Source organism: Oryctolagus cuniculus, chromosome 5 (genome assembly GCF_964237555.1).
Source record: "Oryctolagus cuniculus chromosome 5, mOryCun1.1, whole genome shotgun sequence".
In the NCBI taxonomy this organism is placed as follows: Eukaryota; Metazoa; Chordata; class Mammalia; order Lagomorpha; family Leporidae; genus Oryctolagus; species Oryctolagus cuniculus.
Genome location: NC_091436.1, coordinates 114,108,693 through 114,133,084, shown reverse-complemented (window position 1 = coordinate 114,133,084; position 24,392 = coordinate 114,108,693). Strand labels below are relative to the sequence as shown.

Below are 24,392 nucleotides of genomic sequence, written 5' to 3'. Positions count from 1 at the left end.
TGTCTACCTTGGCTTAAGAAGCCATAGGTGCAGGTAAGGCCACTATTTTGACAGGTACAGCTGTAAATTTTGGCAGAATCTATGCAATGTTAATCTTACAGGTGGTTATATTAGGACTATGAGGCCATATCATTCTCCATCTAGATTTCCAAGAATGCATTGAAAAGTCTGGGGGCTCAGGCAGAAACATTGCATAGGGCAGGGATCACAGAAAATCTTCATTAGTGCAATTCCTAGTGCAACCACAGAAGTGTAGCCATTCCAAAAATCCTAGAATTATAATGCTACCATCACACAACACCAACTTTGGAGAGCTTCAAGCATGACTCCAATCTATAAGAACTATCGTGTATGATGAATCCAGCAAAGTCAGTGGCAGGGCTACCTGGGACTTTGGGCATCCCACTCCTGAATGTTTTTCAGGTTTTACATAGAGTAAAAGATCATTCTGCTGGTTTAAGGTTTAATGCTGCTTTCCCTGTTGGATTTTGGGCTTACTTTGGATCAGTTACCTCTTTTAATAGTATCCCGTTTCCCCATTTGCAATGAGGACATCTGTCTTATGCCTGTCCCATTGTTGCATTTTGGAAGTTTTGATTTGGGCAGTATTCATTGGAATCAGTCTTATCATAGCTGATTCTGATATGACCCTGAATTTTGGACTTCTAAATTGACACTGGAACAAATGAGGATTTTGGGGATTACTCAAATGGAATGAGCATATTCTGCATGTGGAAGGAGCATGGACTTGGGGAGCTAATAGCATAATGCTATGGATTTAATTTGCTCCCCAAACTTTGTGTGTTAGAAACGTCGTTACAAATGCAGCAGTGTTGGTAGATGGGGCCTAATATGAGGTGTTGGATTAACTCAGATTATAAAAGGGCTTGAGGATGAGAGTTCAATCTCTTGTGCTCTCAAGCATATGTTCCCTTTCTCTTCCACCTTCTGACATGGGATGAGTCAGCAATAAGGCTCTTGCCAGATGTGGACCTCATGACCTTGGATTTCCCAACCTCCAGAACTGTAAGAAATAAGTCTCTGTTCCTTGTAAATTGTGCAGTGTAAGACATTCTATGATAGCAACATAAAATAGACTAAAACCCTGAGTTTTTACTGGCCATAAATGGGATTGTACATTATGCATATTTCTCTGTGTGTGTGCATGTCTAGTATGTGTGTATGACAGATACCGAGAAACAGAAAGGAATTGCATGCACTCTTTGATGCCTATAGCAAGCTTCTTAGTTGCTTTGTATAGCTATTAAGTCTTCTCCACTTTAGGAAGGCTTTTATTTTTATTAATAATGTCAATTTGTTGTAATCAATTCTAGCAGCTTCACTTATGTTTGTTTACTGTTTAATAGATATATGCTTCTGTAGTAATTTTTGTTTCTTTAATATTTCATGACAATATATTTGATGCATATGTATAGTAATTCTTTAATTTAACCATTCAACATATATTTTAGTGACTTTGCATAAACATTTACTCCCAAAGTGTTTGGAACAAACAAACCCTAAGAAAACTATTAAGGGCTCAAGAAGTATATATATTTAAAACACCTAAGACAGATTCCGAAGGAATGGGTTCCTTCCATAAATTCCCAAATGTCTGAAAAAAAGCTATTTTTTAATCAAAGACTTGTTTATTTAATTGATTATTTATTTATTTAAAGTCAGGATAACAGAGAGAAAGGGAGAGATCTTCCATTCATTGATTCACCCCCCAGCTGGACACAAAAACCAGGGCTGGGCCAGGCAGAAGCTAGGAATCAGGAACTCCATCCTGGTTTCCCACATGGGTGTCAGGGCCTCAAGCATTTGGGCCATTTTCTACTGCCATCCCAAGAACATTACCAGAAAACTGTATCACTCCATGAGTGAACGTGGTGCTCTGACATGAGATGCCAGCATCTCAAGCAGTGGGTTAACCCACGGCACCACAATGCATGGCCCTGAATTAAAGCTACATCTACCCTTCACTCCAGCTAGAAATTAGAGGCCCTAGGGCTATGTTTTGGGCACAGAGGAAATAAGAGTGAAAAATACAGCAAAGCCCTTGCTCTCGTGGAGATTACATTATGTTGGGGAAATAAAGAAAAAATAAACAACTAAATAAACAAAGAAGAAGTTAAAAACCCAATAAAAATTACACTTAACCAAGTTAATTTGACAAAAACTAATGGAAGACATACTTTAGACTGATGTGGCCAGAAAGACTTCTTCGAGGAAGTAAAATATACACTGACACAAAGTCCAGAAGAAAACATGCCCGGAAAAAATCACTGGGGTATGAGCATTTCAGGAAGGCAAAATAACTAAGGTAAAGGACATGAAATGGATCTGAGTCTGCCTTGTTCTGGAGGGCTGGCCATCAGGTCAGAGTGAAATGCATGAAGAGGAAGCTAGGACAAAGCACTTTGGAAACACAAAGCTTCCACGTCATCATTTGTTGCAAGCCCTCCCTCAACCTCAATCTATACTGCCTGAATACCTCCTTAAACATAGCAGGAACCACGACTTCCATATTAAAACTTACGCCCTTCAGATTAAGAAGTTTCCATTTCCATGTTTTCTCCTGTCCCAGAACAGTTGGATACAGGCTGCCTTTAGCTTTGTTAACTTACTTGCTTTCCATTCCTCCTTGTCTCATCATAGATCCTATTCTATCAAGGTTTTATCTCTGATTTTCCCTAGGTTACCCTTGACCGTATGTAGTCTATCCTAGTGATTTGTTCTCCTATGGATAACAGTTTATGTAAAAGGGCGTAGGATGATATTCTAATCCATGAAATAAAAGAGCAAGTCTGAAGATAGATTAAAACAGTGCTGGGAGAAATGTGGGGCCTAGAAGTGCTGCAATAGACTTGAAACTATAAAGATCAAGAGGCAGAGGTAAGCAACATTTTAAGGCTAGAAAAGCAGGAAATCTGGTAACATCTATTTACCTGCAACATGTTGAGTCACTGCATTAAAATATGGTGGGAAAGTACTATTTCTAAAATATTTGTTATATGAGGGGATTTTCTATTATCACTTAAATCTATTGGGATTTGTTACTTGCAATTTAAAATGGCTTAACTGATACACTATCACAACTCTTCAGGACAAGAACTATAGTTTCTCACCACAACATCCCTCTCATTTTCACTCTCCCCTTCTCTCTTTTTCCGTTCCAACCTCCTCCTCTGTCTCTGTTTCTACATTCTTCTTCCCAACCTCTTTCACTTGCTCCATGGCTCCCCTCATATTTTTATGTCTTCAAAAATATTCTTCTAATTTTTAGGTCCCATTCAAGCACTGACCCTGTTTCTTCTAGCCCATGAAAGCAAAATGATCACTGGCATATTGCAATCTTTCACTTGCCTATTATTTCAATTCAAATTGCTAACTGGTTCCCAGTGCTTAGTTTAATTTCTTCTTGACAATATGGATGAGATTTGATAGGGTTAGTATTTTGTGACTTACTTATTCAATGCCAAATAATCTTCTGCATCTTACATTTGAAGTTAATCCTTTAGAAGATAGAGGATGCATATATATAGAAATAAATAGCTATATAAAGACAGTTCAAGGGATAATTTATTAAATGGTGTGATGAGAATAAATAACATAGACAAGGTATTCTGAATTTTCCCAGAGTTATAAACGCTTCCATTTTCTTTTCTTTGAAGTTCATTAATCTGGTATTTAGATAATTTAATTTTCAGATATTTTAGTTTTAAAGTCTTTGTCTGCAGTAAGACAGCAACCCTTACATGTGAAAATATGCATCATAGGGTTTAGGATGTGGAAGAGATATTTTGTTTACTTAATGGCAGAAGTTATAAATGACTAATTTGATTAGAATTTCAATAAAGTTTGTAATTGTTTGGTATTTCTAAGCCCTACCAAGGATAAATCTGATGTCAATATGTGTGTGTGTGTTGGTAGGTAATGTTCATGTAGTTACCGCAATGACTCCAAGGCTTGTTCACTTAAAAGATAACTTTGAGGGAATTCTGCCTATAGACTCCAGACAGCTTTATGTGATTGCCCGTCCCCAACCCCTCTCCAAGCCAGAAAGGAACACTTTTTAAGCTAGCATTGAGATTTAGATGGTTTAGGTAGAGAAAGGATACCAATACCAAAGCCACAAGCTTTCTTGTGGTAGACATGATTAGGCATCATTAAGGTATTCCTCTAGGTGAATGGGTGGACTGATGAGCAAGGAGGGTAACTGTAGCACAGTGCATCTGGGGTTTCTGACTACTGTCTCTGCATTTCATTTGCATTCATTAACTGTTTCTATAAGCAGTTTGCATCAACAGATGTTTTTCTAAAGTGTTAAAACTAGGAACTCCACAGCTCTGACAGAAAATGTAGTGTTCCCAAAAATGCGGCATACCTGCCGTACACAACTAGTGTGTGTGCCCTGTTACTGCTCAAGTGTTTAAGCATGATGACTTCATTAAGACAGATGTACATGGGCAATATAATTTAGCAAGATATACACAACAATTTTGTCAGCTGACGACACTGTTCCCTTTCCCCCTAAACAGAGATTTGCTTTCACCATTCTCTGTAGACAAGCATGTTATAGCTGCTGCTCCAAAACCATGTCACAAGGTAATAAGTTGACGTCTTCCATGGGAATTTAGTATGGTTTTATTAATTACCAGTATGTTTCTGTTGCGGTTCTTTATTATTCTGTATATTTTTAAAACTTATTTATTTATTTGTTTGTTTATTTATTTATAAGGCAGAGCATCAGAAAGAAAAGGAGAGACATGGACAGCAGTCTTCCATCTGCTGATTCACTCTCCCAAAATACCTCCAATAGCCAAGGCTGGGCCAGGCCAAAATCAGCCTCCTAGTTTTGGGTCTCCCACACAGGTGGCAGGGGCCTAGTACTTGCACTATCATCTGCTACCCTCCCAGACACATCAGCAGGAAGCTGGATTTAAAGCAGAATTTAGCTAGGACTTGAGCACTTGAACCAACACTGAAATCTACACTCTGGTGTGGGATGCCAGCATGGCAAATAGTGATTTAACCATCTATGCCACAATGTTGACACCTACTATATATCTTTAAAGATAATTCAGTTGCAATCAGAAATTCTCCTGTTTTCTTGATTTTCTTTTTTATTTCAGTGGTTTTAATGAACATTTCTTAGGAAATCCACAATACTAACTTTCATATTTCAATTTAAATTCAAAGTGATTCAAATAAGATCAGTTGACATTATTGTAGAAGTCTCCATAGATAATAAAACTAACATTTTAGACCCACTTGTAGTAATACTGTCCTCATATCATTTGTGTAGGTTACAGAAGTATTTTTTCTTGACATGATCCTTCTGGTCATCTCTTTCAATCTTTGATATATTAACTTTTGCTATTTCTGGCAATTCTTTCTAAAATAATAGACAAAAGATCAACCACTTAAACTTTAAAAACAACTATTAAATAAGTCAACCAAAAATCATATGATATATTCAAAATAACTCAAATCAATGGAAGACAGCTTATTTCCTGAATCAACAATTGTATTCATAGTCAGGATCACAATGATATTTCCTTTAGCAATTTGTAAGCGACTTGAAAATTACAAAAGTAGATTATGGTACATATTTAACCTAGTATCATCAAGGCAACGTAGACATCAGAACCAAAGTCATACCTTATAATTTCTCAATAGTTGAATGATACTGTGCTGGTTTTCAGTGTAACTGATAAAAGGGAAAGTATAGTAAACTGGGTGTATGTAACAAACATGGAAGGTTGTAATATGTTTCCAGATTATGGCATCTTGCCATTGACCACAGCCTCTTGGAACCAGATAAAGTCATTGAAATAGTTAACAGATGTTAGCCATATTTGAAATATTAAAAATTCTATTGCTAAAAATTATGTAGGGTCAGATGGAGATTTGGCTGTTGGTCCATAACTTAACTGACTTGGCAAATGGAAAGTTGAGATCCAGAGGCATTAGGCATAATATGGAGGCCACACACTATGCACACTGTGCAGGAGCTCATAAACTACTGACAATGTGTACACTGTGCTAAGCCATTTCGATTAAGAATCAACACAGTATTTGATACTTAGGGAAACCTGAAGTCAATTTTCACGTCTACTAAATTAAAAGTCATTTCTATAAGACCAAAGGAGTAGACTCCCTTCTGTATTCACATAGATGAGTACAAGTTTTATTATTTATCTCCAGCTTGCAATTTACCTGATGACTGATACTGCCCTCTGTTGACTTTATAATCTCTCCAATTGTAATGTTTTTTTTTATCAAGCATCTCTTTTTTTCCCACTCTTGTCTATTACTTCACATTTCAGAACAGGTTGACATTAATGATTTTCAGATGACTATATTTAGCTGAAAGGGATCTTCTCAACCATAAGTCATAAATAAATCCAGTCAAGCATTGAAGAGGGCTTGTGCTACTTTAGAGTTTGTGGTTTTATTCACAGCTTTGCAAATAAAGTCACCAGCTTCCATCACCTTGTAAAGGTTCACACCCTGGCAAGGAAAAGAGAGGGTAACAAGAAGGAAGGGGATTAGAGAGAAGAAAGACAAAACATATTCTTTTAAATTTCATTAATATTATTAACTACTTAAAATTACCAAGATGTCACCCATTATCAACTTGGGGGCAACATTTGTTTTCATGAATCATATAGTCAACATTTTAGATTTGTCTGCTTTATAAAATACACCTTGAATTTTACCCTTTTATAAAAATACAGGCTGGACATATCTGAATAACTCAGTGCAATTCAGGCTAAAATCTAAAGACAAGGAAGGACAATAATGGAATAAGAAAGTAATTGACAAAATATCAGTGGAGGACAATGAAAATGATAATGGTTTTGAGGGGTTTATAAATAAGAAAATTTCTTCATTATATAAACAAACTTGATAAGGCCATAGAGATTGTATAGAAGCTGAATGCATAAACAAAATACACACAGACATATACATATACACGCTTTTTATGTTTGGAAATGTTATTATTAATATGATACTGAAAGAAATAGTTCTTAAGTCAAATAAAATGAAGGAGTATTTAATATACATCTGGAACTTGTTTGCCTGTGGGGTTGTACTGTCTGAAAGTATAAATAGGATCAACAAAGGCTTAGGTAAATCCATGGATGACAGATACACAGTTGGGTCTGAAGGCCAAGTTCAGGGCATGCTCCTCATCTCTGGATCTTGGTGTCACGAAAGGTTACACTGAAGTCTCCACCTAGCACTTTCACTGTCACAGTGGGAGTCAGAGAATTAGGAGGATTAGCCACAAATTTGCCCTTGTGGAGTATTTCATAAGTTCCTACATCCTCCCTCCACATGGATGAGAAACAATATGGACTTAAAATTCAATATATTCAGCCTTTCCTGATATTAAGAAGTAATTTTTTAATATTTATGGAATTCTAACTTTTCCTTAAATAGCCAAAGAAAAATACTCATAGAGACTTTCTGTAATAATAATCTTTCTTTTAGAAAGAGGAGACATTTAAGGATAGCAAATTACTTCTCCCTGAATACATTTAAAGCACAGTTCTTTTTGTATTTACTTCTCTCTTTCAGAATGATCAATAAGAATAATTTGTGAAATGACACTTGTAAATTATTTTCAGAGTACTATTTGCTTTTATTTAAGAAGTTTATTTTTGTCATGGTAATGATTTTAGATGGACTAACTGTTAGGCAGACTTAGTTTAACATTCTCAATGCAATGATACTTTGTAAACACTTAGCTTCACATGGCTTCCACATCTGTATTACATCAAAGGTTCATAGAAAGATCTTAGTTATTAACATTCTCCACTTTATAAAAATTTCACTCATAAAAATTACGTGATTGAAAAAAAATTATGTGATTGAAGTTGTTGATATTGTACCAAAGCAGAATTTTTTTATGTCCTCTACCATTTTATTTCATTAAGATACCATTATGAAATATTGCACCTATTCTTAAGGCATTTGTTAGGTGTTTAAATATATCTCATGTACTGTGTGATGCATTCTGGATTTCAAGAGGCTAATGTGGCCGGCGCCGCAGCGGCTCACTAGGTTAATACTCTGCCTGCAGCGCCGGCACACCGGGTTCTAGTCCCTGTCGGGTCGCTGGATTCTGTCCTGGTTGCCCCTCTTCTAGGCCAGCTCTCTGCTGTGGCCCGGGAGTGCAGTGGAGGATGGCCCAAGTGCTTGGGCCCTGTACCCCATGGGGAGACCAGGATAAGCACCTGGCTCCTGGCTTCAGATCAGCGCGATGCGCTGGCCGCCACATGCCAGCCGCGGCGGCCATTGGAGGGTGAACCAATGGCAAAGGAAGACCTTTCTCTCTGTCTCTCTCTCTCACTGTCTACTCTGCCTGTCAAAAAAAAAAAAAAAAAAAAAAAAAAAAAAAAGAGGCTAATGTACAATGTGGTTTCTCCTTTAGGGAGTGTATGATCAGATAGACAATGTGATCATAAGTGTAAACTTTACAATACAGTTTAAAGTCAGGCAAAGCAATATGCTCACATGAATATGGAAGCAGATGTGAAGGTCAACCAATCCATTGAGCAGGGAAAAGGAGCAAAACATTTCTGCCAGGGAAGGTAAATCCTGGCCCATGTTACACTGACAGTTGGAGACCTTGAGAAAGAGGATGTGTGGTGTACCATGGGAAGAGAAAAACAGCACAAGACAACCAAAAAATCACGTGGTATGTATGGAGAAGGATGGTCAAAAGTAACATGGTATACATGGAGAAAAGGCAAACTCTGATTTTCATAATGGAAACATGTAAACAGTCCAGATTCTGTGGCAGAACACAGATTTGCCTTTCAGGAAATAAGACTTGATGAGTATTCAAGCAGGACCATGGTATACCCATACTTGTATTTCTGATGAAATCTTCTGATGGTACCATTAAGGATGAATTTAAAGGTAAGTCTGGAGTGAGCTGACAGGTGGAGAATGGGTATTCAGAAAAGAGACAAGACTCTGCACTCATGCAGTCATAATAACGACAGGAAGGAGGGGATTAAAACCAAAATATTTTAGAAGTCAAATTGGTGGCTCTTCATAATTTATTGGGCCTGGGGTACATAGTGAATCCATTAGACATTATAAACAATTCTGTTTCTTAGCTAGGGTAATTGATTGAATTGTGGCAGCTATTCAAAGTAACAATTTCCTTGAATTGTGAAATTCTTACTAATAGACTAACTTGCATTTGTATCTCAAAGTCCTAGAATAGGACCTAACATATATTATGCATCAATTGTCAGTGGATATAATTTAACAATACACTCTCCAAGAAAGGATCTGTTTCTCCTCAGTTTCTGCCATGGCCTTATGAGAAAAATAATTAAGCTACTTTGTAAATGAAATAATATTTATTCCTAACCAGAGACGATAGGCAATTGCTTTTGGTGTTTATAGGCAACAGCTGTTGGTGTTCAACACTAAATGAAATCAGTCTTACAATAAATATTTATTGAGCATCTGTATGCCATAGGCACTGAGGATGAATAAATTATAATAACTGCTCTGTGCTGCTATGAGAATCTTGTAAGCAAGACCATGATACAACCTTGTGATAAGCTCAGAGGTAAAGATATAGAACTAAGGACAGGAAGCTAAGAATTTGGCCTGAGGAATAGACAGATCTGGAAACCAGAAGATGACCTAAATGATGTGCCTCATTTTTCATGTAAAGGGGAGTAGGTGGTATAAGGTCATTTCAGGTGATGGTGAAAGTATGAGTAGGGGTGCAGTTTAGAATGTTACAGAAATGGGGAGTAATCTAAAGTTTGGTGGAGAAGTCCTGAGGGATATAAAGCTATTTTATAATTCGGATAATGATTTTACATTTCAGAAAGCATTTTGAATGTCTTGTCATCTGAGGACAGTCTTCTTACTTTAGGTAATTTTTCCCTAAAAGTCTTCTGAACCATAGTTTAATAGGTTATATCAAGCTTTTGACAAAACAAGGTATTGGCTTTGGGGGATGTTATTATACAGCAGGTGATTTTCAGTGCTACTTGCAAACAGACTATTCCTTCTTTTAAGATTTTTTTTTATTTATTTGAAAGGCAGAGTGACAAAGAAAGGAAGAGAAAAAGCAAGAGAGACAGAAAGAAAGAGAATCTTCCATTCACCAGTTCACTCCCTGAAATGGCTACAATCACCAGGGCTGGGCCAGGCTGAAGCCAGGAGCCAGAAACAGAGGTGGCAGGGGCCCAAGTACTTGAGGTATCCTCTGCTCTCTTCCCAGGTGCATTAGCAGGAGGCTCTGCTATGGGACTCTGATATGGGATGCTGGTGTCACAAGTAGTGACATAACCCACTGCACCACAATGCTAGTCCCCAAGATCATTCTTGCCCTACACTCTTCCCCTGACCATTTTTAAGTGCTCTGGGATTTGTTTTTCCAGAAGTCCTTGTTGTCTCTGTGTGACAATTAGGACCTCAGTTTCCTCCAAGGAAAATATTCATATAGGAAAACAAAAACAACAACAAACAACTCAACAATCAACACAGTAAGGACACAAGATCTACGTCATAAAACTTGTGAAATTGAAACAGATAATACATTGAAAAGTACTTTGGAGTTCATGAAACGCTATAAAATGCAAAATGGCAACATTTTTGGTGCTTGAGCCATAAGTTACTTTATAAAGTCCCCAAAAGAATTTTATTGTATTTTCCCACTGTGCATTTTTGCAAAAAAGCAAAAGTGTTGTAAAACTTTGACCTCAAAATTGGTTGTCAAACCTGAGAAGCATTTCAATTTGCAGTTGCAAGAAATGGATGAATATGAAAATATCTTAAAGTAACTTACTGTATTGAGCCCCAGGCCATTAAGCATATAGACCAAATCCTCAGTGGCAACATTCCCAGAAGCACCTTTTGCATAAGGGCAACCTCCTAATCCGGATACTGCAGAATCCACCACACTAATTCCCATCTGGAAAGCAAACCAGAACACTGAAGGCTTGTGTATTTATGAGATGTAAATGCTGCATTTCTATTTAACCTGTGGCAAAGAGCAAATAAGCAAAAATCTGAACCTGTTATCCAAACATAGTCACTTACCCACCTGCTGCTTCAACAATTCCTGAAGTACTGACTTTTTTTATGACTAATCTTGTTTCTCAGGCTAATAGAAACTGCTAAGGATCTCTGGAACTGGAACTAGAATAATCTTAGATAAGAATTAAAGTGGTGTTATTTGTTGAGCATGATGTAAGGTTAATTTACTCCCAGGTTCTAATTCACCAGCTTTATCCTAAAAGTATTACATAACCAACATGGAATATTTCCAACATCCCAAACCTAAATCAAGGTGACTGGTTATGTGTGAGGTCGGGGAGGGATGCTCAGTGACTCACAATAGGAATTTATTGGCTTGGTTCCCCCATTAGTCTCCCGTAATATTTTTTTTAAAGATTTATTTATTTACTTGAATGTCAGAGTTACAGAGAGAGGGAGGGAGAGAAAGAGAGAGAGAGAGAGAGAGAGAGAGAGAAAAGAGAGAGAGAGAGTATCTTCCATCTGCTGGTTCACTACCCAGATGACAACAGCAATGGGTTAGCCCAGGCTGAAGCCAGGTGCTTCACCCAGGTGTCCCACGTGGGCGGCAAGGGCACAGACTTTTGGTCTATCTTCTGCTGCTTTTTAAAGCCATTAGCAGACAGTTGGATCAGAAATGGAGTACTCCAATCAGCACCATACAGGATGCTAGTGTCAAAGGTGGTGGCTTTATCCACTATGCAACACTCTTCTCTGGCCCAAATTCCCCCAGTCTTTATCAAGTCATTCTCCACACAACATTCTTCCACTTTGTGAAAAGTGGATATTTCAGACAAGATCAGATGTGTCCAGGGTGGTATGGCCATATATGAAAGATATTTCAGAGGCAATACAACCACCATACCCAATAACAGCTCGTATTTATTGGATATTCGTTAAGTGCAGGATACTATTTTTAACACCTCAATGTGCATTAAGTCACAATTTTCACAAAACCACATTGAGGTAGATACTCTTCTATCATCCCCAAATCCTAGAGAAAAAAGCCAAACTACAGAGGGCCAAACAATGTGCCCAAGTCACCATCTGGTGGTCCAAGTTTACTCTGTCTCCAGAGAATTCACACTCTGCCTTGATTTGTAGCCTGGGAAACATGCAATTTGGTACATGATCATGTGTTTGGGAATATTGTACGGGGGACAGATTTGTGTGTGCTGGTGAAGTGGAAGACATGGAGCACAGTGAGCCTGAGAAAGGCCCTGGAGATCAGATGTTAATAACATGAGAAGAGAGGCAGGCATCCCATTCCTCGGTGAAAGGTGACAATTTGGTAATAGAAGCTGCAGAGGCCTGAAGGGATTCCTCACCCCTGGCCATTGAAGGAAAAGGAACATGACCTCATCTGAAATGAGACGCACCTGGAGGCAGAATGCTTGGCCAACGTCTAGATCAGTGGCTCTTAATTACAGGATCAAAAGCACAGACTACTAGTACATCCACAGAATTTCTGATTCAGGAGGATGGATTGGAACATGAGATTTTGAATTTTTTACAAGACCCCAGCTGATGCTTCCGGTGCTCAGGTTTCTCCCTTTTTTCCCTTTTTCTTCCTTTCTCTCCTCCTCCACTCTGCCTCCCTCCCTTCCCTTACCTCCTTTCCTTCCCTTCTTTCTTGCTTCCTTCCTTCTGTACATCTTTATTTTTTATTCCTTTGCATTTTTCTGATGAATTCTGTATTTTAAAATAGTTTTAGATTTGCAGAAAACTTGTGTGGATTGTACAAAGACTCCCCATATATCATAGACTCAGTTTTATCTATTGTTATATCCATTAAAGAAAAGATAGCCAATGATAATTGCTAAAGCATATTTAGTAGCTGTGCAATAGCTATAGAGACTATTGCAGTGGGGTCTCACAGTAAGGTAGAGAGACTGGGCTCAGCTCCAACTACAGCATGGGCATGCGGTTTTATAGCCACGTAGCAGGGTGGGAGGCAGTGGATGGAAAATTACTAAGAGGAAACATCAGGGATAAGGGGGATTCTGACTAAACTGACCTAACAGGAGTGTTACTGAAGACCAGCCAGACTGATCAGGCATCACCTAAGGGTTGGTAAAGGATAAGGAACTTGATCAGATGTAGAGGGTGATTAGATATTGGGGTTAAGAGTTCTTGTTTAACTGATTTAACAGATTGGTAAGACGTGTCTTTCCAATGATGTGCACAGATGGGCCGAGAAGAAGTTTCAGAAGCTTGACTTAAGGTTTGGCTAAGCCAAGAAACTTTGTCAAATCTTACATTGTCATGGTATATTTGTCATAAGTAATGAACAAATGTCAACACAGTATTATCAAAATCCATATTCTTTCTCATTTTCATTTTTTGGATTTTTAATTGAAAACAATTTTAAAAGACATAAACATTATACCTATTTTGGGTACTATGTAGTACTTAATTACATGATACATTTAATGATGTCCATACATTATTTGGGTTTCATTATTTTATAAATGAGGATGTCACTAACTTATGCCTCTTAGATTTATTAGCTAAGATTCTTTCTGTTTTTTTTTTAGATTAATTTTATTGATTTGAAATGCAAAGTGATGAGAGAAAGAGAGAAATAGACACACAGGCTGAGACAAAGAAATATTCCATCCATTGGTTCTTTCCCCAAATAGCCACAATAGCTAAGGCTAGACCAGGCATAAGATTGGAGCCAGGAGCCAGGAACTCCATCTGGGTCTTCTATGTGGATGGCAAGGACCCAGGCACTTGGACCATCTTCCAATGCTTTCCTAGGCACATTAGTAGGAAGCTCGGTCAGAAATGGAACAGCTGGGACTCAAACTGGCATTCAGATATGGGATGTTGGTATTGCAGGCTGTGGCTTACCCTGCTGTGCCACAATGGTAATTCTCTGTAGCCATTCTTAAAATATATCTCTAAAGACATTTTTTACCCTGATGTCTTTCTGTACCCCAGTAACTCACCAGAATACCATGTTACTTTAATAATCATGTCTCCATGGACTCCTCTGGGTTGTCATAGTTTAATAGATCTTGAATTGACTATTGTGAGTAGTACTAGCCATGTATTTTCCATGACACCCTCTTTTTCTCGTGGGCAGTCTATAGTTACAGCATTTGGGAGGCATACCACAGAGGTAAAGCAGAATTCTCAAAATATCTTATCAAGGCTACATACTATCAATGCATATTTTGACACCTGATATTAACACTGATCACCTCATTATGGTGGTGTTTACCAGGCATCTGCACTGTAGTGTCTTTCACCCTTCCCATACTCTACTCTTTGGGAAGGAGTCACTATGTTCAGCTTACTCTTTAAAAGTGGAGAATATCTACAGAAATTATTCAGAATTCTTGAGAATGGCAGTTTTGCCTATGCTTCCATATTTAGTTATAATCCCATAGTATTTTCTATTTTTTGTTACACTAAGTGTTCAAGATTCGGATGTTGGGAACTCTTTCAATTGCCTCTTATATCCCTTTGGCATGCCAAGGAGAATGTGTCATTGGAACTTTTCTACCTTCTCTTACAAGGCTAACGAGGATGTTTACAAAGTTTCACATGGACAGAACTACAGTCCAGAAATCCAAAGAATTCTTTGGAACATAAGGAAGGTTTGGTTTACAAAAGACTATTTGCTTCTGTACTTCCATTTCTTCACATTATACTCCTCAATATGAAAAATTTCACTAGCTCTTTTTTGTTGCCTAAAACTGCTGACAAACACTCATTTGAAGAGCTCAGTCATACTCAGATGTTAGTCTTAACTGTAGAGAGAAGCTTTGTATCCTGGGGCAGCACATGTTTCAAACAAACCAGTTGCTGAAAGAAGACCCAAAAAAGTATGAGGTAGCAAAAACCAAGATGTCCCAGCATGATAGCTGCAAGATTGCTTTGACCTACTATGTGGATAGTCCACTTTCCGAGTCTGGAATCCATGCATCATATTCGTTTTCTCCCTGCTAAGAATCAAGACCTTGAGACTACAGGAGTCCCAGCGGAGAAATTTGTTACTTTGTCACAAGAACACAGTTTTTATTGTTAGCCTTTTGAAGACAGCGAAAAAACAATAGTCACTGGTCTTTTTTTGTGACTAAAGATCAATGTGACCTATCATTTGGGACATGGCAAAAGATTTATTCACAATAGAGCAACAAGTGTCAAATGAAAAGAACAAAAAATGACCAATGTCACAGGAGAGCAAGTATAAATAATCAGTGAAACCAGCAAAACATGTTCAGCTTCACCTTAAATCAAAGATCGTAAGTAAAAACTAAACACCATGATAGTTTACACTTTTAAACTGACAAGGAATAACTAAGAATGTTGACAAATAGTATAAAGCAACAAAATATGAAACAATCTACAACTTTAACAATATGGACAAAACTCACAAACGAAACCTTGTATGAAGTAAGTCTGGCTCAAAAGCGGTCAAACTATATGATTCCTATTAGATATCATCCTAAAAGAGACTAAACTAATGAAGGAAGTTTCAGGTGGGATAACAATTATCTTTTTTTTTTTTTTTTTTTTGACAGGCAGAGTGGACAGTGAGAGAGAGACAGAGAGAAAGGTCTTCCTTTGCCATTGGTTCACCCTCCAAGCGGCCGGCACACCGCGCTGATCCGATGGCAGGAGCCAGGTACTTATCCTGGTCTCCCATGGGGTGCAGGGCCCAAGCACCTGGGCCATCCTCCACTGCACTCCCTGGCCACAGCAGAGAGCTGGCCTGGAAGAGGGGCAACCGGGACAGAATCCGGTGCCCTGACTGGGACTAGAACCCGGTGTGCTGGCGCCACAAGGCGGAGGATTAGCCTAGTGAGCCGTGGCACCGGCCATAACAATTATCCTTTAAAGTGAGAATAAAAAAGGCACAAGGAGAGATTGTCGGGTACTGCCAACAACATTCTATGTGTTGAACTGAGTGGAATTTACCAATAATATGACTTTGTGAAAATTCATTGATTTTATCACTTGTGCACTTGTCCATATATGCATTATACTTCAGTACATATAAGGTATGGGGAAGGTAGTACTACTGGAATTGAGGGGGACAGTCAAACTAGTGGGAATACACATTTTTTTTCTGGTGACTAGTATATTAGTAATTAGTCTTAAATTGTCAACATCCACTTTCTTGGCAGATCTTTATTAAAAACTCCTTTCTAGAAGCTGACTCCCTGCTAATGTGCCTGTGGAAGCAGCAGATGATAGCCCAAGTATTTGGGCCCCTGCCACCAATGTGGGAGATCCAGATGGAATTCCAGGTTCCTGGCTTTGGCCTGCCCCAGTTCCTGCTGTTACAGGCATTTGGAGAGTGAACCAAAGGATGGAAGATCTTTCTCTCTCACTCTGTCACTCTGCCTTTGAAGTAAATATGTAAATCTTTAAAAAGTTCTTTCTAGGAATATTTTAAAAATTTAAGTAAATTATTGGATAAGAAATGAAAACAAAGATATATGAGTCTATGTATGTTGTCCATGACAGACAATTCACATCCCAGTGTGGGTTTTATGAAACAAATTTTGAAAACAATTCAAGGGGACAGTGCTGTGGCGCAGCAGATTAAGCTGCCACTGTAGCACCAGTATTCCATATGGGCGCTAGGTCAAATCTCAGCTATTCCACTTCTGATCCAGCTCTCTGATAATGTACCTGAGAAAGAAGCAGAGGATGGCCCAAGTGCTTGGGCCCTTGAACCCATATGGGAGACCCAGATGAATCTCTTGGCTCGTTTCAACCATTTGGGGAGTGGGCAAGATGATGGAAGATCTCCCCTCTCTCTCTGTTTCTCACTCTCTTCCTGTAACTCTGACTTTCAAACAAATAAATAAATCTGTAAAAAAAAATCAAGTATCTCATAATGAGAAAAAATTTAAATTAATTATCATGTAGCTATTTTGCTATAAAATGAAATTATAAATGGTATTTAAAGGCATAATTAAAGAAAAGCAATAGGCTAGAGGATGTTATAAGAATAAATAGAGTCATAATATTATTTTCTAAAGAAACAAAAGAAGATTTGGATGATACATAGACTACAGTGCTAACAGTGATTTTTATGGGTGATTTGATTATAAGTAACTTATTTTAATTCAGTTTTATTTGTATCTGTATTCCAGTGCCTCATAAAGAATGCTAATTCCATTTGTAAGCAGAAAACAAAAAATGTTTTTGTAAACTTTAGCCTGTAGTGTAATACGCTGAAATTAAAAAACTGAGAATGAGTAGCAATAGATGTAAAACTCTGAATTTGTTGGTTCACATCATTATTCTGCAGCCAGTCGATTGTCCTAGGTTCTGAGATGGCAGGGTTACTCTTCAGACACAGTCTGGGTGAAAGGGGGCGTGGGAAATGCTCTTTCCCTCTTTTATACCAAATTAGTTCTACACATGGCTTATCTTTCAGCAAATTCTGTTCACAACTTAATGGAATCAATCCTTAGAGCAATATGTGGATTTAAATATTTGTAAAACATTAAAAAGAAATTTTTTCAAGCATACACTATCTTTCAAGTATATCATTGCTAGTTTCTTAGCACACTATAGTCTCTCTTCAGAATCAAATCACACAAAAAAGCAAATCACACCGCTGGAAAAGCACTTCTTTTTATTCAATGTCTCCTAAAGTCTGTCCTCTATTAAATGTGTGATTCTCTTCCCCCGAAATAAAGCTTTCCTCACTTATAAAGCTAGCCTCCTGGTGAATTATATGCTCTTATTTCTAAACAAGCTGCTTTAGAAATTTCTAGACATAGTCTTCCTGGAAACTTCGATTTTCTATGTGTTTTATTCACATCTACTTTTTATTCCATAGACAAGGTGTGAAACAACAGGTAAACAAATTCTGAACATATTAGGAGGAAAAACATTATTTCTTCTCATCATTTCTTTATCATGAATAGAGAATACACATTTGTACTTTACCAATGATATCACATTATATCATTTTATGTTTGAAAATAGTAAGTTTGTTGCTTAGTTCATTTCAACACTTAGGAGACAGTCTACATTACAAGAACATGTTTAGAAAGATGTTCCGTTTCCATCCTCTCCAAACATGAAGCACTACTCTTAGGCTGGTGTGTGTGTGTGTAAGCAAACAACACAAGTATGTCTGTGTGTAAGAACAGTCACAACTGATTTCTGAATCACACATGACAAGAACAAAGCACTATTTTTTGTTTTTGTCTTGTTTTTGGCTTTGGAAAGTATATTTTTAACTAAGTGACCACAAGGTGGCACTGTAATACCAAAATCCACCAAGTTAAAGGCGAGCAATAACAACTCCATTGTGCTCTTGCCAAGCAAAATGGAAAACCAGTAAATATATAGTTTTCATTTGTTTCAAATAAACAGGTATCGTACATTTAAAATAAGGACACTTTTACTAATAATGCAGAACACATGAAACTAGTTCAATATATTTAGGATCTTGTTGTCTGTCCTTCCTTTAAATTAAAATGATTATTAAGCACATTTTCAGTGTCAGGTATTTGGAATAAATACAAAGCCCTACGTCTCAGAGAACTTAGCATCAGAAATTTAAATTACTATATATTTTATCTATCACTGAAAAGTAACTTACTACTCTCAAAAGAAAGGCAAAGCCTCAAGGGCTCATATGACTATCAGCTCTAGGAAAAAAAAAATAGGAAAAGTGGTGGGTATGTTGCTGCTTGGGATGTCAGCATCCTCTGCTGGTGTGCCTAGTTGCACTCCTAGCTAATCGGCTTCCTAGTACAGCTTCTGCTCATGCGCACCCCAGATAGCAGCAGATGATGGCTCAACTAGTTGTCCCTGCCATCCCTGTTGGAGACTCTGAAGTAATTCAGGTCTTCTGGATTTAGCCTGGCCTGGCCCTGGCTGTTGTGGGAATTTGGGGTGTGAAACAACATGTAGAAGATCTTTCTGCCTTTCAAATATAAATAAATAGACAAATAAATAAAAAATAAACAAAACAAATAAATATTAAAGGAAGAAAGTTAGGAAGGAAGAAAGAAAGAAGGGAGGAAATTAAAGAAAACTTCAGAATATTGAAACATTCTTGGCTTTCACTTTTCTCAAAGCTCATGATTCAAGCTATTAACCCCTATAGGCTATGATAAGCATGGCATGTTTGGGAATGTGTGCCCCATCTGCTTGAGCACTCTGGGAATGTGCTTGGAATTAAGGACTGAAGAAAATGAACAAAATATAGGAAATTGTAGATATATTATGAACATATCACTTCTGTACTATAATCTTAACCAGCCTCTGAGGAGAATTAATTCTATATTATACTCAGATGCTCTGTGACTTTATCTTAGTGTTGTAAGAACTTATCCCTCAAACAACTGAAAAATACAAGTGGAATAAAAGAAATCATTTTGCAAAATTTATATGTATTCATGATTTCAAATATTTAATGAAAGCTAACAGTTTAGATATTTAGGTCATAATCCTAAGGAACATTATAATTTAACAGTTTTAACAGCTATTCATGTTTTTGACATCTCAGATCAAAATTTTTATTAAAAACATGTAATGTTAGTTTTAATTTAAGATAACATAATGGGGGCCATCACTGTGGCATAGCAGGTAAAGCTGCGGCCTGCCGTGCTGGCATCTCATATGGATGCCAGTTCGAGTCCCAGCTGTCCCACTTCTGATCCAGCTCTGTGCTATGGTCTGGGAAAGCAGCAAAAGATGACCCAAGTCCTTGGGCCCCTGCACTCGCGTTTGAGACCCAGAAGAAGCTCCTGGCTCCTGGCTTCCGATCAGCACAGTTCCCACCATTGCAGCCAATAGGAGAATGAACCAGCAGATGGAGGACCTCTCTCTCTCTCTGCCTCTCCTTCTCTATCTGTGTAACTGACTTTCAAATAAATACATGAATCTTTTAAAAAATACAACATTCTGCCTTTGAATTTCTATTTGTGAGGCAGAAAGACACAGAGAGAGAAAGAGGGAGGGAGGGGGGAGAGAGAGAGAGAAAGAGAGAGGAAGAGAGGGAGAGAGAGAGATCCCATTAATTGGTAAATTTTCCAAATATCTGCAGTAGCCTATTCTGAAAGGGGATCTGAGTTGGAAATCATGAACACATTCTAGGTTTCTCATATGTGTATCAGGAACCCAATTATTTCAGCTATCACCACTGCCTCCCTGAGTCTGTAATGGTGTGAGGCTGGGGTCAGGAACTGGAGCTGGGAACTGAACCCAGGAACTCCAATGGAGGAAAAGAAATGTGTTAAGCTCTTGGCTAAATGCCCCGTCCCATAACATTTCTGGTAGCAGAAATTATTCATTTTTGGATTTAAGTTACTTGGGGTTGGGTGGGGGACAAATATTTGTGTAGGATAAAATATCAAAAATAGATTCATTTTTCCAGTTTTCTCCTCAACTTGTTCATCATGGCAAATACTCTCTGCATCAGCAGACTGTAATTACCCATATGTGACATATTACTCCTATTCCAGTGGCCATGCCACACATCACTACTGAATCTCAGTACCCTTTCCAGTAAGCACTAATCTTGCTTCCAGACTCTTCTCAATCAAGACTCTGAAAAGTTCCGTACATTGAACTGTGATCAGCTGAGAACCCTGTTTGCATTCATATGTATTGTGAATATAACACCATACTATGTCATAGACAATGAACAGTTTGTATGCATAAATAATACCTAATGTTTTTGTACACTGGGTATATATCATAAATAATTAAAAGCATACATAGGACTCAATGAACAAACTTGACAATATTTTTATAAAACAACTCATATCTTTGAAAAGGATATCACAAAATGCTTCACTCCTCCTTAATTTAGAAAGGAGATAGATTACATTCTTCTTATCTTTCTTTGATACATTCAAACTGAGATAGAGTATGTACAAAAAAAAGTAAGAAAATGGAAAAAACAAAGAAACTCAAGATTTCAGTAAGACTGAGAAAATTATGCATACTAGCAGAGAATATTTATGCTTATTGTGACAGTGATTTTATCATATGCTTCCTAAGTGGTAAGCCTAACAAAGTTAAGAAGAAATGATTAGTAACACATGCCCATTATGCTGATAGAGAAACTGAGGCTCATTGAAGATAAGTGATATGTCCTGCTTCATAGTTATGAAGCAAAGAATGCAAATCGAGATCTAATTGTGCACTATGGCCCAGTATCAATAGTTAGCATTTAATAAGGACTATGTGCCAGTAACATTGCTAAGCACTTTACATGAATTGTTTCATTGAATCCATATAACAACACCATAAGAATGATTAGGACAAGTCAAATGATTTCATTTTATTATGAGACTTTCTTCAATTTTCTGAAAACTGACATGTAACTTAGCAACATTATCAAGAGACTTCAGAAAATAAATGTTTGTTGTCCTAGCGAATGTATTTCTAGGATGCTATCCCAAGAAAATAGTCAGAAATGTTCTGACAGATTTATGTTCAAGGATGGATACATTTTGTAATATTCTCAACAGTGGAAACAAGTCCATAAGTTAAACATCCTTCTTTTTTTAATGCCCTAGAGAAATTGCTAATAAGTTATATCCAAATAACTACTGTTATCAAGTATTTTCCAAAAATATTAAATGGTATGGAAAAATGATTGAGGAAATAGGAGATAAAAGAAGATAGTAAGTTGTTTATAATTAATTTGTATTTCTAAATTTTTTTTGCTGTCTTCTGGAATAAAAATACAGTACTCATAAATTTAGGAAAAATGAATCATTATTAAGCACACATTTACTTTTTTTTCACAGTCATTCCCTTCTTCTCCAATAATAATGTCCCCCAAAGTATACTGGCCTATCTCAGGGTCTCATTTCTTTAATTCGATTCAGATTTTGTAAATGATTCCTCTCAGAATCAATTGTCTTTTTCTCTTTTTGACTGGATACTACTCCTGTGCAGCTATCTATATTCTCTAATATACTGGCAGAAAAATATTAGACCAAATGTTCCTTGACTTGATCTGGGGTGTCCCCTGAGACTCTGCATTTCTAACAAATCCTAAATTATTACTAGGTTCTATCCTAATGCCTGTCTCTTGTAAAATTCAATTAGATGGATTTTTTAAACTCCAAAATGACTTATTTATAAAAAAAATTAGAAAGTTTTTATCTCTTTGACTTAATACTCATATGTGGCAAAAAAGTACTGTATTTTTTTTAAACTTTTATTTAATGAATATAAATTTCCAAAGTACAGAATATGGATTACAATGGCTTCCCCCCCATAACGTCCCTCCCACCCGCAACCCTCCCCTTTCCCACTCCCTCTCCCCTTCCATTCACATCAAGATTCATTTTTGTTTCTCTTTATATACAGAAGATCAGTTTAGCATACATTAAGTAAAGATTTCAACAGTTTGCTCCCACACAGAAACATAAAGGGAAAAATACTGTTTGAGTACTAGTTACAGCATTAAATCTCAATGTACAGCACAGTAAGGACAGAGATCCTACAAGAGGAGTAAGTGCATAGTGACTCCTGTTGTTGACTTAACAAATTGACACTCTTGTTTATGGCATCAGTAATCACCCTAGGCTCTTGTCATGAGCTGCCAGGGCTATGGAAGCCCCCTGAGTTCACTGACTCTGATAATTTTTAGACAAGGCCATGGTCAAAATGGAAGTTCTTTCCTCCCTTCAGAGAAAGGTACCTCCTTCTTTGATGGCCCGTTCTTTCCACTGGGATCTCACTCACAGAGATCTTTCATTTAGTTTTTTTTTTTTTTTTTTTTTTTTTTTTTTCTCCCCAGAGTGTCTTGGCTTTCCATGCCTGAAATACTCTCATGGGCTTTTCAGCCAGATCCGCATGGCTTAAGGGCTGATTCTAAGGCCAGAGTGCTGTTTAGGACATCTGCCATTCTATGGGTCTGCTGTGTATCTCACTTCCCATGTTGGAGCATTCTCTCCCTTTTTGATTCTATCAGCTAGTATTTGCAGACACTATTCTGGTTTATGTGATCCATTTGGTTCTTAGTCCTATCATTATGATCAATTGTGAACAGAAATTGATCACTGGGACTAGTGAGATGGCATTGGTACATGCCACCTTGATGGGATTGAATTGGAATTCCCTGGTATGTTTCTAACTCTACCGTTTGAGGTAAGTCAGCTTGAGCATGTCCCGAATTGCACATCTCTTCCCTCTCTTATTCCCACTCTTATATTTAACAGCAATCACTTTTCAGTTAAGTTTCACCACTTAAGAATAACTGTATATTGATTACAGTATTCAACCAAAAGTATTAAGTAGAACAAACAAAAACAATACTAAGAGGGATAACATATCAAGTTCTAAATCTCTTTCCTTTTCTTCTGGAACTCTTAGCTAGATGACATTATCAAGCTACTCATGTAGTTAGGTGTGGTGATGGGATTTAGGTTATCCAATGGCATGCAAGCAAATGATGTGCTTCATTTCTAGAATAAGTGGTTTCAGACACTACATGCATTTTTCTTATTTAATGGGGAAGGCAGATGACAATGAAGCTCTAGGGAATGATGAGCCACAAGATGGAAGGAGGTTGGGTTCCTGAATACCCACAAGGAGGAAAGATGTCCACTGATGAGGAACACGTTCAATCAACAAATAAACAAATGAAGGGGCTGGCACTGTGGATTAGTGGCTTAAAGCCCCAGCGTGCAGTGCTCACATCCCATATGGCTGCCACTTCGAGTCCTGGTTGCTCCACTTCCTATCCAGCCCTCAGCTGAGGTGCCTGGGAAAGCAGCAGAGATGGCTGAAGTCCTTGGGCTCCACCCCCACATGGAAGGCCTGAAAGAAGCTCTGGGCTCCTAGCTTCAGCCTGGCCTAGCCCTGGTGATTGCAGCCATTTGGGGAGTGAACCAGCAGATGGAAGACCTCTCTCTCTCTGTCTCTACCTACTCTGCAACTCTGCTTTTCAAATAAATCTATATAAAAAAAAAAAAAAAAACCACGAATGAAGAACAAGCATCCAGGCACTTGAGCCTGCATTTGCAGGCATGCTATTATACCAACACAGCCTATTAGAACTAATATATCTAATATATTAGCTGGTAAGTTGGATTAACATCTTATATTTTACTAGCTGCTTCTGTTTATTCCACCTATTCTCTTTTTTTTTCATTTTTTTTTCTGCTTTCTGTTTTGTTAATTGAATATTTTTATTATTCCAGTTGGTCTACTCTACCGATGTAATATTGTGATCTCTTCTTTAAATTGGTTTGATGTATGTTTTACATCTTTAGTGAATTATAATTTACCTTCAAATAACCATGACACCTGCAGAAGGAGCTTACAACTGTATACTCCCAATTGTTTCTACCCATCCTTTGCGCTGT

General features: G+C 37.6%; 1 protein-coding gene across 7 annotated transcripts in view; it reads right to left on the bottom strand.

The window, feature by feature from the left end:
- Positions 1-24,392, bottom strand: part of HMGCLL1 (3-hydroxy-3-methylglutaryl-CoA lyase like 1) — a 307,566-nt gene that overhangs the window by 26,288 nt on the left and 256,886 nt on the right. For 5 of the 7 annotated variants that reach the window (XM_070073929.1, XM_070073930.1, XM_002714514.5 and 2 more), the window contains 2 exons: positions 10,841-10,966; positions 5,112-6,519 (listed from right to left, as the gene is read on the bottom strand). In XM_070073929.1, coding sequence (XP_069930030.1) covers positions 6,418-6,519; positions 10,841-10,966 — 228 coding nt within the window. In that variant the 3' untranslated portion in view covers positions 5,112-6,417. Of the gene's footprint in view, positions 1-5,111; positions 6,520-10,840; positions 10,967-24,392 lie in introns of those variants that run through there. The other 2 variants (XR_011388663.1, XM_051854632.2) reach the window with 2 other exon arrangements.